The sequence below is a fragment of the Saccopteryx leptura genome, chromosome 5 (genome assembly GCF_036850995.1).
Source record: "Saccopteryx leptura isolate mSacLep1 chromosome 5, mSacLep1_pri_phased_curated, whole genome shotgun sequence".
In the NCBI taxonomy this organism is placed as follows: Eukaryota; Metazoa; Chordata; class Mammalia; order Chiroptera; family Emballonuridae; genus Saccopteryx; species Saccopteryx leptura.
The window spans coordinates 210179945-210196206 of NC_089507.1; the positions used below are offsets into that span (position 1 = coordinate 210179945).

At 53.8% G+C, this 16262-nt stretch overlaps 1 protein-coding gene across 1 annotated transcript in view; it reads left to right on the forward strand.

Moving 5' to 3' along the window:
• The window catches only part of LOC136407160 (protein-glutamine gamma-glutamyltransferase 2), a 31952-nt gene extending 16011 nt beyond the window's left edge, over nt 1-15941 (forward strand). The window contains exons 7-13 of the mRNA XM_066387838.1: nt 2897-3032; nt 3923-4026; nt 5536-5778; nt 8175-8462; nt 11982-12142; nt 13198-13334; nt 14055-15941. Coding sequence (XP_066243935.1) covers nt 2897-3032; nt 3923-4026; nt 5536-5778; nt 8175-8462; nt 11982-12142; nt 13198-13334; nt 14055-14205 — 1220 coding nt within the window. The 3' untranslated portion in view covers nt 14206-15941. The remainder of the gene's footprint in view (nt 1-2896; nt 3033-3922; nt 4027-5535; nt 5779-8174; nt 8463-11981; nt 12143-13197; nt 13335-14054) is intronic.
• The last annotated feature ends 321 nt before the right edge of the window (nt 15942-16262 follow it).

The window sequence follows — 16262 nt, forward strand, 5'->3', positions numbered from 1 at the left end:
CAGTGCTCAGGCCCAGTACAGAGTCCCCGGAGCGCTCGCACTGTCCTGCACATTAGCTGGCGGGTGGGGACAGCCTGGCTCTGGGTCCCAGCTAGACTGTCACTGCTCTTCCTTCCCCATCACCACGACCGTCTGCCCCGTGACTTCTGAATTCCCCTTCCCATGGAAACTCCCCCATCCTCGGAAGGGCCTAAAAAGACGATTGCTCAGAGAACCCCATGGAGACACCTTACCATCCGCGGCCTGGGTCCCCAAGCTCCCCTGCACACGCCTCCTTCACCCTAGGCCGTGACCGCCTGCAGGGTTAGCTGCTGACCTTGCCCTTGGCTATCCTCTCCCCACGGCCAAGGCTGAGTCGGGGTCCTTGCAGCCTCCTCCCAGGAGAGGTATGTGATAAAGCCAGGAGAAGCTGGGCAGATGGGGGCTGTCTTATTCCCATCATCCCAGGGTTTCTTTGGGAACCCTAATTCCATGGGCACTGAGTCTGATTGCCCGCTTTGATCCCAGCTCTACCTCCAATCCCTGGGTGGCCTTGGAGAAGAGAATTGTTGTCTTCAGGCCTCAGTTTCCTCACCTGTAGAATGGAGACAATGGTGACTGACTAATTCACGGGAAGCTTGTGGGACCTGAAGATGTCCCTGAGCATCTGGCTCAGGTCAGGTTCAGGTTAGAGGTTCTCAGGGGAAGCTGTGATCCTTCAGCTGAATTCTGGGGCATTTTCTCAATGTCTGCAAGTTGGCCAACACTGACTCGACAGACGATGGCAGTGATGGGCGCTGTGACACATTTTGCGGGTCCACCCTGGACACTGGGCAGATGAGACCGCCCACACCCAGCGCCTGTCTGAATCACCACAACATCCTGACAAGTTGCTATTATTAGCTCCTCTTAAGAGGAGGAAGTGGAGGCTCAGAGAGGGGAAGTGGCTTGCCCAAGGTCACACAGCTAGGCTTGGAACCAGGTGTGCTTGACTCTGGGGCAGCCTCCTGGCCTTAGACTGTGCTGACGAGGCTTCCCAGGACACCGTCCCTGGGGATAGGAGTGATGTCCTGCTCCTTGAGCAGTGGGGACAGGAGTCTGCTGGCATGGCTGAGCTAGGCCTGGGGTTGGATACCAGCCTTCGCTAAGGGCAGCAGTGAGTCTGGCCTCTGCCCAAGCCTCAGGGCACAGGAACCAAGCAAGAGGTGGAGATTCGAAACTGCTCCTTGCCCTCCTCCCAGCTCCCACACTCCGGGCCAGAATCCAGGGCCATCTGGGAGGCTGCTGCCCTGGTTCATGGCGGGCAGAGGTCACACCCCTGCCCCTTCCCCCTGACTCAGCGACTCAACCACAACCAAAACTAAAAGTGATCCTGACCAGGCGGTGGCGCAGAGAATAGAGCATCGGCCTGGGATCCTGAGGACCCAAGTTTGAAACCCTGAGGTCACCGGCTTGAGCGCAGGGGGTGCCAGCTTCAGCATGGGATTACAGATGTGACCCCATCATCGCTGGTTTGAACCCAAAGTCACTGGCTTGAGCAAGGGGTCACTGGCTCAGCTGGAGCCCCTGGTCAAGGCACATATGAGAAAGTAGTCAGTGAACAACGAAGGTGCCAGAACTATGAGTTGATGCTTCTCATCTCTCTCCCTTCCTGTCTCTGTCTTCTCTCTCTCTCCCTCTCTCTCTCTGTCTCTCTCTCTCTCTTTGGGTAAAAAAACCCCAAAAACTAAAAGTGAAACAAAAATTCTATAGGTTACATTTAGTAGGGCAGTTTTGTTTCTTTTTTTAGATATTTGCTTTGTTTATCCTACCCTGAGAATATGTTACTTTTACAATATACATTAAAAACCTATATAAAACAACGGAGTTGAAGTTCCTATAATGCCATCTTCAGGAGCACCCAGCACCACCGGGGGGCAAGACTCATGCCCAGGGTTTCCTCCTCGGCCTGTGGATGCATTGCTACGGCCTCTCTCTGTGCTTTGGCATAAATGCACGGCCTCCTCAACCGCGGTGGTGTCCCAACACCCTCCCACACAGCACCTATACGCTGACCCCATTTTATAGAAGAGGAAACAAGGCCCAGAGAGGTGAAGGGACTGTCCACAGGCCACATAGCTGGAAACAGCTGGGGCTTAAATGGAAGGTCTCGTGGCTGCTGTTCGCTCTTCTGCCTGTTTCACTGTTGGCTGCCTGCTCTGAATCTCTGTCATTCCTTCCCTTCCCCTTCCTCCAACTCTCTCCACTTCATCCACACCTTCATCCTGTTTGACAAAATAGTCTGTGCCGGGCCCATGCTGGGCTCTGGGGGTACAAAATAGGACAGACCACTCACTACCCTCGGAGGACTAATTAAAGAGCCCCTCACAGGTCCATACACTGAGAATGATGACGAATCCCCGGTCTTAGCTTGAATGCAAATGATGGGGCAATTTAAATCTGGCTATGTAGCATTCCTGAAGGAGGAAACAGCATATGCCAATGCCCTGTGGCCGGTGGGAGCATGGAGTGCTGTAGGAGCAGTGAGGAGGCTGGTGTGGCTAGAGCAAATGTGCTGGAGCACAATCAGGGGCCAGACCCTGCAAGGCCAAGGGACTTAGCTAGAGGTCTGGCCTTGACCTTGAGGGCCATGGGGAGCCACTGAAGGTTTAGCAGAGGAGTGTTGATGTCAGATTTGCATTTTAGTGTTCTGTTAGCTGTGATATGAAGGGAATAGAGTGGGCAGGGGGCGATTAGCAGGGTGGGTACCATTGCCCAGGTAAAGGGATGGCACACACCCTCACCACCTGGACAGTGGGTACGTTGTTCACTGGGGTACAGACAGGCATGTGGAGTCCCGAAGCAGGGAAGATGTCTCCAGATCCTCAGCCCAGTCCCTAATTCCTCTCTGCATTGTGTCCCCCTCCCTCCCCCTCAGTGCTGCGCTGCCTGGGCATCCCCTCCCGAGTCGTGACCAACTATAACTCGGCCCACGACAACAACAGCAACCTGCTCATTGAGTACTTCCGCAACGAGTTTGGGGAGATTCAGCGTGACAAGAGCGAGATGATCTGGTGAGGTGGGGCCCAGGGTAGGGGGCAGGGCTTAGAGGTCTTCTGGAGAGGAAACCTGGGAAGACTTCTCAGAGGAGGTCACATTTGAGCTGGGTTTAAAGGTTGAACAGGATTTGGACAGGGGGAAACAGGGGTGGGGAGGGCTCTGCAGGCTGAGGGGACAGCATGAGCAAGGGCCAGTTGGAGGGAAGGTGACGCACACTGATGCATGAAGGGCGTCGGGGAGAATGTCAGAGGGAGTGTGGCACACCAGGGTGGGGCTCTGGGCTTTCAAGGACAGTGGCTGTCACCACACCGAAGGCTTCAGACTGGGAGAGGGACATGATGATGACCTGGGAGCAGAAGGTCTGGAGGGAGAGATCGGAGGTGGGAGCTGGGGTGGGGTCCAGGCGGCCGGTGATGAGTCCAGAACCAAGGCGGAACCTGTTTCCAGAGGCTGGTAAAGAAAGGGCGGAGTCAAGAGATTAGGACAGGGGTCAGGAACCTATAGCTAACGAGCCGGATGTGGTTCTTTTGATGGCTGCCTCTGCCTCGCAGACAAATCTTTAATAAAAAATAATAATAACTTTAAAAATATAAAACATTCTCATGTATTAATATGTGGCGTTCATGGCTCTCTCAGCCAAAAAGGTTCCCGACCCCTGGATTGGGAGGTCCCCTCAGCTGAACTTGAGGAGCCACTGCAAGGGGAGGGAGTGGGAGAGGCATTAGAATGACTCTCAGTGCAGGAGTGAGCACCTGGCGAGGGCCCAGGAGGGAAGAGCGCAGAAGAGTGTCAGGGGCCATGCTGGGCTCCACGGAGGACACGGCGAGTGTGGACTGTGGGGCTGGGAAGAGACTGACAATCTGAGTGTGAGTCTCGGCCAACGTCTGGCTTTGTTTCCCAACAGGAACTTCCACTGCTGGGTGGAGTCGTGGATGACCAGGCCGGACCTGAAGCAGGGGTATGACGGGTGGCAGGCCCTCGACCCCACGCCCCAGGAGAAGAGCGAAGGTGGGTCGGTGTGTCCCCATTTCCCAGATGAAGAAACTGAGGCTCAGAGAGCACTCACTCTGTGTCCCTCAGCTGGAAAGCACGGGGCTGGCTTTCTAACCCGGTCTGGCTGACTCCAAAAATCACGGACTGGTCCACCCGAGGGGGGGGGAATTCACTGATATTTTACAATACGCTCCTTTACTATTTGAAAAGTCACTTCCGCCCATTGTGAAAAGCAGAAAATAAGGACAAACATAAAGAAAATATCAAATTTCAGCGCTGTCTTCTCCCTTCAAAGAAGCATCACTAACATTCACGTGCAGCTTCCAGTAGTTTCCAAGTATACACTTGTTTGTATATGTGTGCGTCGGTGAGAGAGAGACAGAGAGAGAGAAAGAGAGAGAGAGAGAGAGAGAGGGATCCAAGTCAAAGTTGGTGAAGTCAAATCAACCCTTTGTCAACATAATATTTTTAAATTCATAGAATACCCAGCATTTACAAAGTAAACCAATGACATTCAAATAGTTATCAAAAAAAATTTGAAAAATAAATTTGTAATATAATAATAGTACAGATTTCACATAACAAGATTTCACGATAGAATTAATGAACTTGATAACTTAGTGGCAGAGGTGAGCCTAAACAATTAACTCCTGGGATTGGTGACAATGCCAGAGCGATATGAAAATATCTGTGGTTTTTATGGGTGGTGAGTCATAGGGCACTGAAGACTATGGTGTGTCCGCTTTCACAATGGAAGGAAGGGCTATCAAAGTACAATGTGAAATAAAGATGTCATTTTTTTCCCATCCAAGTTCACAGAGCCCTGAATTCTATTTGTTGCGCCTTGAGGGGGTCTGTGGACCCCGGGGTTGAGAACTCTGGCTGTATGTAGCCTTTTATGCTGGCTTGATCACATCTCTGTACGTCACTGGCATTTCTCCATCAGGTAGTGTTCTGTGATTGAATTTTAATTTCATGTTACCGTGTTCCAGCAAATGGAGACACTGTAATAGAGTTACCCAGTCTCTAGTCCTCAACTTGCAAATTTGTGGCCGGTTGGAGGCAGTTGTGAACCACACTGAGATAAACACGTTGTTAACACCAGACAGAAGCCCTGCCTTCTCCAATACAGGCCAGCTGCTTGGCTCCCTCAGTTCCTTAGGGCGCTTTGCCATAGCCTTCTATTTTGTTTAGCACTTACTTAGTATCTAGTGTATGCAAATGCTCATCAAGTAGGTATAAATATCATCCCCACGTGAAACCAAGGCTCAGAGAAGTTAAGTAACTACCACAACATCACACAGCTAATGAGAGCTGGGATGTGACCCGTAAAGCCCGGCTCCAGAGTCTCCATCCAGGCTTAATTCCTACCCTACGCTGCTTTTCTAGCAGCGGATTCCTCAAAGGGCTTTATGGTCTCAAGACTTTTTACCATGTGAGGCTGAACTGTGGAAGGTTTTGGAAGGTACCATCCTACCCTCATCCCGGACGCATCTGTCCTTCCTCCTCCCTCCCCCCAACCAGGGACATACTGCTGTGGCCCGGTTCCCGTCCGTGCCATCAAGGAGGGCGACCTGAACACCAAGTACGACGCACCTTTTGTCTTTGCTGAGGTCAACGCCGACGTGGTGGACTGGATCCGGCAGGAGGATGGTTCTATGCACAAGTCCATCAACCACTCCCTGATCGTGGGGCTCAACATCAGCACTAAGAGTGTGGGCCGTGACGAGCGGGAGGACATCACCCACACCTACAAGTACCCGGAGGGTAGGTGCCCGAGCCTTCCACACTGCCCTGCAGAGCCGCCGCCTGTCTTACCAGCCCTGTGTGTGTGTGTGTGTGTGTGTGTGTGTGTCCAGAGCCTTCCACACTGCCCTGCAGAGCAGCCGCCTGTCTTACCAGCCCTGTGTGTGTGTGTGTGTGTGTGTGTGTGTCCAGAGCCTTCCACACTGCCCTGCAGAGCCGCCGCCTGTCTTACCAGCCCTGTGTGTGTGTGTGTGTGTGTGTGTGTCCAGAGCCTTCCACACTGCCCTGCAGAGCCGCCGCCTGTCTTACCAGCCCTGTGTGTGTGTGTGTGTGTGTGTGTGTGTCCAGAGCCTTCCACACTGCCCTGCAGAGCAGCCGCCTGTCTTACCAGCCCTGTGTGTGTGTGTGTGTGTGTGTGTGTGTGTGTGTGTCTGTGTGTGTCTGTGTTACCTGGCAGCCTGCAAACGACAATGAATGACCTGTGGGTTACTTTTCGTTCCAAAAAATTCCAAGTGCATCTTACCAAACACACTGGAAGACAGTGCTGGAAGATTATTGGTTTAGGAAAAGAATTCTATGTTCCACAACAAGATTCCAGTTGGTCGTTAAGCCTTGCTTTTTTGGAGATGACTGCTATATAGGAGAAGCCTGCATCAGAACAGAACATCAGTTATGCCCATATTGTGTATTAATAGCACTTATCAATAGTGGGACCTACACCTGTACACTGACAATGTCACTTTTTCATTGCAACATATTTGTTTGAGTGAGGCTTGAAAATCCAGAGCGGCCATGGAGGACAGGTTCCTGGAATGTAGTGATGTCTATTTTTGCAGGATTTCCCGTACAGCTGAGGAAGTGGGCATGAAGGTGGACAGGGAGGGGTTACTGGAAAGGGAAATGGACCAGAGAAATGTGAAGATAAGATGGGTTCAACCAGATACAAAGACGGGGATTCTTTCTGGTACTAATGTTAAATCAGTAGGCGGCAAAGGGATGGGGCTTATTTTTTCCTTTTTATTTTTATTTTTTATTTATTTACTTTTTTAGATTTTATTTATTCATTTTTATTAGAGAGAGAGGGAGAGAGAGAGAGAAGGAGAGATAGAGAACAGGGGGAGGAGCAGGAAGCATCAACTTCCATATGTGCCTTGACCAGGCAAGCCCAGGGTTTTGAACCAGCGACCTCAGCATTCCAGGTCGACGCTTTATCCACTGCGCCACCACAGGTCAGGCCATGGGGCTTATTTTTAAAATCAGATTTGAGCCCACTGGCCGCCAATCCAATACAATAGGTATTTTCTAAGCACCTACTGTGTGCTGGAGCACAGTGGGGCTCACAGAGATGATGAAGAAACCACAGCCCCTGCCCAATCTGACCCCCACCGACCTTCCAGGGCTGACTGGGAGTTGGGCTATTAAGTGGCCGTGCTCTAGGTGGAAAGGATAAAAGAAGAACAAGATGCTTCTCCAGGCCTCTCAAAGGTCTAGAGCTGATAGTTTGATAGAAGAAAGAGATATGTACTTCACAACACTTGGGGGGGGGGATAAATAAAAGGAGCATAGGAGAGAGGTAACTGATCAGAAAGGAAGGGCAGTCATTCCTGCTGGAGCACTCCTCAGGGAGGGGGGAGGAATTCTGGGAGAAGTAATCCCTGTGCAGATGCTATTGCAGGCACTGGGTATGACATAAAGATACATAAACACAGCCTTAGTCCTCAAGCAGCTCAAGAGGGTAATCACATACACAGGAAACAACTTGGTGAGCTAAAACACCGTAACTGGCCATAGGTGGCTGTGAGACTCCAGAAGACGGATTCATCCTGGGGAAGGAGTGATCAAGAAGGCTACCTGGAGAAGGGGTCATTTTGGGCTGGGTCTTGAGGGATGCATAGGAGTTCACTTTGGAAAATGAAGAAAACCTTCTTGTCTCTTCCTGGCACAGAAATGCAGAGAAGGAGTTCCTTTGGGGCTGCTCTGAGTCACCAGGACTCTGAGAGGCCAGGATGCTCTAACCCAGGGGTCCCCAAACTTTTTACACAGGGGGCCAGTTCACTGTCCCTCAGACCATTGGAGGGCCGGACTATAAAAAAAAAACTATGAACAAATCCCTACGCACACTGCACATATCTTATTTTAAAATAAAAAAACAAAATGGGAACAAATACAATATTTAAAATAAAGAACAAGTAAGTTTAAATCAACAAACTGACCAGTATTTCAATAGGAACTATGCTCCTCTCACCGACCACCAATGAAAGAGGTGCCCCTTCCGGAAGTGCGGTGGGGGCCGGATAAATGGCCTCAGGGGGCTGCATGCGGCCCGCGGGCCATAGTTTGGGGACCCCTGCTCTAACTCAGCCTCCTCCCCATTGGAACAGGTTCCAGCCATGAAGCTCTCTTGCCTCTTCCCACAGGGTCCCCACAGGAGAGGGCAGCTTTCCAGAGGGCCAACCACCTGAACAAGCTGACCGATAAGGAGCAGACCCAAAAGGAGCAGACAGGGGTGGCCATGCGGATCCGTGTGGCCCAGAGCATGAAAATGGGGAGTGACTTTGAAGTCTTTGCCCACATCACCAACAACACTGCCGAGGACCACGCCTGCCGCCTCCTGCTCTGCGCCCGCACTGTCAGCTACACCGGGCTCCTAGGACCCATGTGTGCCTCCGAGGAGCTGCTCGATCTCTCCCTGGAGCCCTTTTCCGGTAAGGCCCTGTGTTCCTGGACCAGTTATTGATCACAGATCGACATGCTAGGTCGCTCCCTGAGCACGTAGTGTGTACAATTTACCTCCGCGACATGTGCTTCGCCCTTATTCATAGGCCCTGTCCTAGGCACTTTATAGATATGAATCCATTTAATTCTTATAACAGAAGTGGGAGCTGGAGTCTTTTATTGCCTCCCCCATTTTCCAGGTGAGAAGACTGGGCACAAAGAGGTTAGGTAACTTTCCCAAGGCCACACAGTCAGGATGCGACAGGACTGAGACTTGAACCTGCACTCTCAGCAACTATATGTTGTTTTCTTCCATCTCATGCCCTTGAGACTCCTGACCGCTTCCCCAGATTCCCTACTGCTCTCTCCCAGCGAATTCCTCTCTCCGGCTATCTCATGCCCAGTGTGGGAGCCTCTCCCCTTTGGCGGTATGCTGCCCACAGAACTCTCCAAGACCCTGGGGTTGTTGTGACTGTGCTGGCAGAGCGGTGGTGGCTAGCTCCATGTGGCTACTGCGCACTTGAAATGTGGCCAGAATCCGCCATCCTGGACAGTGTAGCCGTCACAGTGACAGGGGAGACTGTCTACTCCTGTGTGGAGAGATGGGTTTCCTCCGAGCCTTGGTCGTCTCCCTGTAAATGTCCCAGAGCCTGGGCCGGCCCCCCTGTGAGGCAGAGCCCCTTCCCCTCGCTCCTTAGCTCCGGGTCTGCCCTGCTTGGGGGTGAAATGAGGTCAGTTGATGACCCGGTTGGTCCGTTTTGGTGCCCATCTCTGTCACCGTGCCTGGTTATCCTCCTTAAAATCATCCCAAGACCCTGAGAGGGTTGTGGCCGCGCCTGGATGTGGAGGGGCCTTCCCTCTTCGCTGAGCAGAAGTGCAAACAGGTGTGCCTCCCCTCAAGTCCCAGGGACCTTTCCTGACCACCTTCTGTGCCAGATGGTGGTCTCAGCGCTGGGCTCAGTAGTGCCTGAGTCCCTGCTAACCTTGATGGCCGAGAAGGACCTGGGCATCCAGGCCATAAGCGTCAGGTGTGTGGGTTGGTCAGGACATCTCAGTTCTGGTTCCAGCAATTCTGCAGACAGGCTGTGGGCTGCTGGGTATTTCTCGTCTCCATCCCAGGCCTTCGGTTCCCCATTTGTACAAACTCGGGTTCCTCTTTGAAGAGCCCCTCCAGCCCCTTTGTTAGAATGCGTACATGTCATTTCCTTCTTGGGCTCAGAACTACCTCAAAGGGAGGAAGTGTCCTTCCTGGAATGTGTGGCATGAAGTGAACTTCAGCCTGGGCCAGTGATGCCACACCAATTTCTCCTGGGCCTCTGCTGTGTTCACCGCCTCCCAGACAGCACGAGGCCCCTGGGGCCTCGTTCCGCCCAGACCTCAGCCAAGCCGGTGGTGTTTCTTCCCACCTTGGGGATGTGTTCGCACAAGGGGTCCCTCTGGCAACATCACTGACCCAGGAAAGGCACAGGCTGCAGGGACAGGGCCAAAGAGGGTGGCGGTCCTGTGTGTGAACCTCAGGCTGCAAGGCTGGGCTAGGCAGAGTGCCCTAAAGCCAAGCTCAACCTGCGACAGACTTCACCCTGGAAGACCTCACACTTTGGCCGAGTCGCGCGCGTTATTCTGAGATGATGAGCGGGGGTTTCCGTGTGCTAATGAATGACCAGGAAGCCAAGGCGCAGCCGCAGAACCGAATCCAGTCACCGCCCCCACCCCATCCCTGCCTCCTTGCCCTGCTGCTTCTCTCCCCGCCTTCCTGCCCACCCTTCTCCCTCCCCTCCCTCCCCCTCCAGGTGGGTCACCGGGAATGCAGCCAGTGTGGCCTTGGTGATCACATCTGCCCACGGCACCTTCCAGAACAGGGCACATCATCTAAGGAATTACCGAGATGAGCTCACACGTCTCCTCCCCCCGGCTAGCACCTGGCCCAAGGCCAGGCCGTGGTCCCACCAGAAAGCAATTCTCAAAAGTCCTGCCCCACCCCGGTTCAGCCTCCGGAAAAGTCAATAGTTGGGGCCATGTCCTCCGTGCTCCTGGGGGACAATATTTTCTTTCTTTCCTGTGAGCTGGTCAGACTTTCCACTCCGCTCCACAGAAATTCTCACTCCTTTTTGTCCTTTTTGGAAGGACTTTGGTTTGCCCCCCCCCCCAGCCCACGTCGTCATCCGATCAGAGGCCGGGCAGATCCATCCTGGGAGTGAATGGCTAGAGGGCCGGGCACCCCAAGGCAGCATTTCCCAAAGGGTGGTAGGTGGGGCATCAGGGGGCCTGCCAAGGCCCGACCTTGACTCATGGTGACAGAGTGGCTCTGTCGGGCCTCACAGTCCTTCAGCTGACCTCCCGGGGGGCGTCCCCCAGCCGGCGATCGGATCTCAGCATCCCAACCCTCAGTAACCTTCCCTGTGAACTGTCAGCTCAGGTCCCAAACTGCAAACCTTCCGCATCTCACAGGATTTGAATAAGCATGACTTAGCTTGTGTTTATTTTTATCGGTTACCTTCTATTTATGGCAGACGAAGCTGGTTTGTTGCAAATAATGATGAAAATTTTTCCAGTTTTGAAAATACAAAGTGAGTGGATTTGAAAGTAAAATAATGAGTGAATAATTAGGATACACTCAGATGTGTGAAAAATCATGTGAATGGCTGGTCACTGGGGGGGGGGGCAGATGTCAGAAAAGAGGCAACAGCGTCCCCTGTCATGGCCCTGGGACATGACGAGAGGTTGATAGGGCTGTAGGGGGCCCAAGGACTGTCCCTCCAGCCCTCCTGTTTGACAGTGGAGTCTGAGGGACAGAAGGATCTGCCCAAGTTTCTCTGTGACCGAGGGGACAAGCTGGGCCTGGCTCAGGCCAGCAGAGTCTCAGTCCTGTGCTTTTTTCATTGCTCCTTCCTGCCTCCTACAGGCAGACCCCCTGGTGCCTCCAGGCCTCAGTGTTCTTGTCAGAAAAATGGGCTAAACTCACACTTCCTTTCTCTGCAGTGGGAGGGGCTGATCCTGCTGCCTTTTTTCTTACCCCTCCCCCACCACTGTGAGGCTTCTGCTCTGCAATGACCTCTGGTCTTACCTCTGCCAGAGCTAAGGGTGCTGGTTGTCTGGGGAAACAGGAAGAACAGGGCTGGGTGGTCATACTCTCAGGCTCATGCAGCCAGTCAGTGGCCAAGCAGGGCCGGGTCTCCTGATCTGAGAAGTATTTCCTCATCTATAAAAGGCACACACTCTTGCCAACCTCGTGGGGGGAAAGTGAGGTCCTGAACGGTGGAGTGACTTGCCCAGCATCAGCATGAACAAAGTGTGGAGGCAGGATTTGAACCCAGGCCTGTCGGGCTTTCCCCTGCCCAGCTCCTCCCTGGCAGCCCAGCGCCAGGGCAGGTGGGGGAAAGGCCCGGAATGCGCCCTGCCATTCACCAACCGGGTGAGCGCGGACACATTCCTCGCCCCTCTGGAATGCAAGGGGAGAGGCGGGGGCTGGGTCTCAGTCCCTGAACGTGCCCCCCCCCCACACCCCGCAGAGAAGAGCGTCCCCTTCAACATCCTCTATGAGAAGTACTGTGACTACCTGACCGAGTCGAACCTCATCAAGGTGCGGGGCCTCCTCGTCGAGCCCGCTGCCAACAGCTACCTGCTGGCCGAGAGGGACATCTATCTGGAGAATCCAGAAATCAAGATCCGGGTAAGGGACTCGCTGGGCACGGGTGGGACGGGGCACAGGGCGTGCCCAGGGCAGGGAGTGGGCTGGCCTCAGACACCTGTGTCCCCGCACCCTCAAATCTTTGACACCTCAGGGATCCTCAAATTCGGCTTCATCAAATAAAAGCTTTGTGAAGTCACAAGATTTGGAACTCTGTAGCTTCTAGAAATGACTCCTAGAGCTCAGAGTAGGAAGGTCATGGAACTTAGGGATCTCAGAATCACGGATTCTTCAGAGCTAAACTCCTAAAACTAGATCCCCAGTGCCTGGGGCCCCAGTGGGACCGGAGGGTGGAGGAGTTGAGGGCACAGACCTTGACATCTGACTGCCTGGCTCTGTGGCTGGGTGGCCCTAAGCATGTGACTTTGCCCCTCTGTGCCTCAGTTTAATCATATGTAAGACGGTGTCATAGGGTTAAATGTGCACCCACAAACATGTAGAACTGCATCCATCGCATTATAAGGGCTCAATAAAAGCTGACTATTGTCACCGTCCACATGGGCATCATAGTGATTCCCTTCAAGGAGCCACAGCCCTAAACCCCCAAGCGCAGCAGCAACAGATAAAGGTTGGGGGGGGAGGGAGGGAGCACTGTATCCCAGTAGCTAGGAGAGTGCACGTTATTAGCTCAGTAATGCTTATGAGAACCCTGCAGCCAGGCATTTCCCTTCCATGAAGAAACCAAGGCTCAGAGAGGGTAGTGACGTCTGCGGCCGTCACACAGTGAGGAAGAGGCAGAGATCAGCTGGCTTCAGACCCTAGAACAGAGGAGCTGCTATGCCCCCTCTGGGTAGCATAGAGCCTCCCTGCAGGTCCATGAAGGAGGCCTGGGCCGGTATCATCACCCGTGTTTTGCAGATGAGGAAACTGAGGCACAGATGCAGGAAGCGAGAGTGGCCATAGCTTTGCTCAGCAAACATTGGACCAAACTGCAGCAAATACAGCGGTGGCCCAGCTGGGACCACACCTGCCCTCGAGGGGCTCTGGGCGCCCTCCCTCAGTGCCGCCCCTTACATCTGTGCTGTGCCCTGTCCCAGGTGCTGGGAGAGCCCAAGCAGAACCGCAAGCTGGTGGCCGAGGTGTCCCTGCGGAACCCACTCGCTGTGGCCCTCGAAGCCTGCATCTTCACTGTGGAGGGCGCTGGCCTGACCGAGGATCAGAAGACCGTGGAGCTGTAAGTGTGGGTCACTCCAGCCTGGGGACCTGGGAGCAGAGAGCAGAGGCTATGGAGGCCACCAAACACTGGCCCATAACCCGTCCTCTCATCTCCCACATGGCTGCTAATACACCCGTGTCCCCTCCTAAATACCTCAGGGCCGAGTTCCCACCTGCTCACCCTCTAACACCCACACCACGTGGGGTCTTTACAAACCTGAACAATTACACATTCCACCACTCAGCACCTGTCCCCCAACGCACAGGCCCTGACCTAACACAAGCACCTACACCCTGAATGTCCCTACGTGGGTCCTAGGAACAAATCTATGTACACTTCTTCTTTTCTACTTTATTCTTATAATGTAACCAACATACAGTGACAAATATAAATCACGCATGTACAGCTCAATGCATTTTCATGCATGTGGTCACCCGATCACACGCACTCTGACCTCTTACCCCAGGCACACTGTCCACTCTCATGTGTGCATTGAGTGTACACACACACACACACACACACACACAGGCCCTGCCATATAAGCAGGACAGATTGCCCAGGCCCTCAGAGAGCAGTGAGTGGGTCCAGTATTACTGTCATGATTATCCTCATTAAGCGGTACATTCATGGGTTCAGAGGCTCTGTGCCAAGTTCTGAGTAGTCGGGCGTCAGCCTGGCCTGACCCTATCATGAGGATCAGGCCTGGGTGTATCCTTAACCCCTCCTCTCTCTCCACAGCCCGGACCCCGTGGAGGCAGGGGAGGAGGCCAAGGTCAGGGTAGACCTGCTGCCTCTGCACGTGGGCCGCCACCAGCTGGTGGTCAACTTCGAGAGTAACAAGCTCAAGGCCGTGAAGGGTTACCGGAACATCATCATTGGCCCCCCCTAAGGGGCTCCTGAGCCCAGTCCCTCCTCAGCCAGCCAAGAGCCCTCACCTTGACCCCCAATATTTATCCCAAGCTAATGAGGAAAAGTAGCCCCTTCGTGACCTCAAACCCCAGGGCAGGTGTGCGCTGCCTGGGCGCGGGGGGGGGGGGGGGGTGCAGTTTAGAATAGAATGTACTTCTGGCCCATCTTGTCCCCTGAGCCTGGTCCTCCACCCCCTCTATTTGTGAGCAATGTCCCGTGCCTCGGCAGGGGGAGCCCTGACCCCGGTGGACTGGGCTGGGGATGGGGGAGAAGGGACTCAGGTCTCCCTCTCCAGCCCAGATGTCACTTGGAAAGCAACTGATCACCGATCATCCACCGTATTGTCTGATCTATTCATAACCCCTTGGAACAGAAGAAAGTTTGCCCATTGGCCCGATCAAGGAACTCAATATCCTTGTGTGTCCTGTCCCCTCCTGGACTATGTCCTGCCCCAGGAGCCCTCGGGATAGCCAGCACTGGTGGGGCTGGGGGGGGGGGGTCCCAGGCGTAGGGTCCCAGTTGGGTTCTTAGGCTTAAGCTCCTCCCACATCCCAGCAGCTCTGGCCTATCGTTCCACCCTCCTCACTAATGTGAAGCACCTACTATGTGCCAGGTGCTTCCTCTCCTTGCTGGTGCTCACACAGCTGCCAACCCATATAATTGCCACAGGAAATTGCAGAGTGGGAGCTGCTTTCTCAGTGAGGAGACTGAGCCTCAGACACAGGGGTGGCCCGTTCTGCACGGGAGGGCCTGTGGCTATTCGAAAGCTTGGGCACTGTGAAGGCATGGGAACAGAGTCCAGGCCTCTGACTCCGAGTCCGGTGCTCGGTCTGTGACACCAGCCCTGACCTGAGAATGCCAGGTGGGGCCATAGGGGACCTGATCTAAGAGGAGCCCATTGGGGTGAGAAAGTGGGAAAGGATGAGAGAGGGTCAATCCAAACGCGGCCAGCCGCTGGCTTCTCCTCCCTGGGCTGGGCGTCCCCACCAGTCAGTGGTGTGGCTGAACCAACTGATCTCCAAGATCCTCTGAGCTCTGCACTCCGATGCCCTGACCCAGCCTTGCCAATGACAGCAAGTCCTACCCTGGGCTGCACAGAGCCTTAGGCCACCTGCACAGGGCGTTTCTATGAGTGGAACCATGACCAGGACCGCCGTTCTGCACCCAGCCCTACCCAGGTCCCACACCTATACCAGGCACCTCCCGTCAGACCCAAATTCTATGGGAAAAGAGTCCGGAGGCCCCTGTCCTACCCATGAGCCTTCCCCCTGCAATGCCTGGGCTTCGCAAGAGCCTCAGCTGCTGATGCAGTCGCTCGGCCGGCCCCTCTTTGCAGGACCAGGGCTCTGAAAGACAGCCCGGGGAGCCCACGGGTTGTCATCTCGGACTTCATCACCCACACTCTCCTGCGACCTGGCTTCCCTGAGGCTGGGTGAGGGAGGAAGGGAGCACTCCCTGACTGGAGTGCAGTCATAGCCTCCAGGGCCCCCCAAAGCCCTGAGGGGGCCCTGGGGACAGTCACGCTGATGCACTTAGAACTTGCTGCTTTGCACAGAAAAGCAACACAAAATGAGCCGACGGATGTATGTTCTATATAAATACTGCTATGTTTCTCTACAGTTTTATAGATGCTTTTGGGTTCCAAGCAGGCAGTAGATATGCTTTTGAATCACATGGAGCAAACACTGAAATAAAAGTTTATTTTTCACATTCAAACACGGTCTGGTCTGGTTTTCTTGTCCGGCTTTTGAGGAGGGTGGGTGTGTGGGTGAGCTCATTCTTACCAGGACCTGCCAGGTCTAAACTTGACCGGCGTTCAAGGCTTTACACAGTCTGGCTCCCTGTTCACCCTCGGCTCTCAGCTCTGCTGTCAGGGGCCCGGGCTATGGAGTCACACTGACCCAGGATCAAAGCCTGGCTCTGCCACGGATTCACAGTGTGGCTTCAGGCTGTTTCTCAACCTCTCTGTGCCTCCATATCCTTATCTGTTGAGTGAGGATGATAATAATATGCTTGTGGCTATGGTCAGGCAGATTC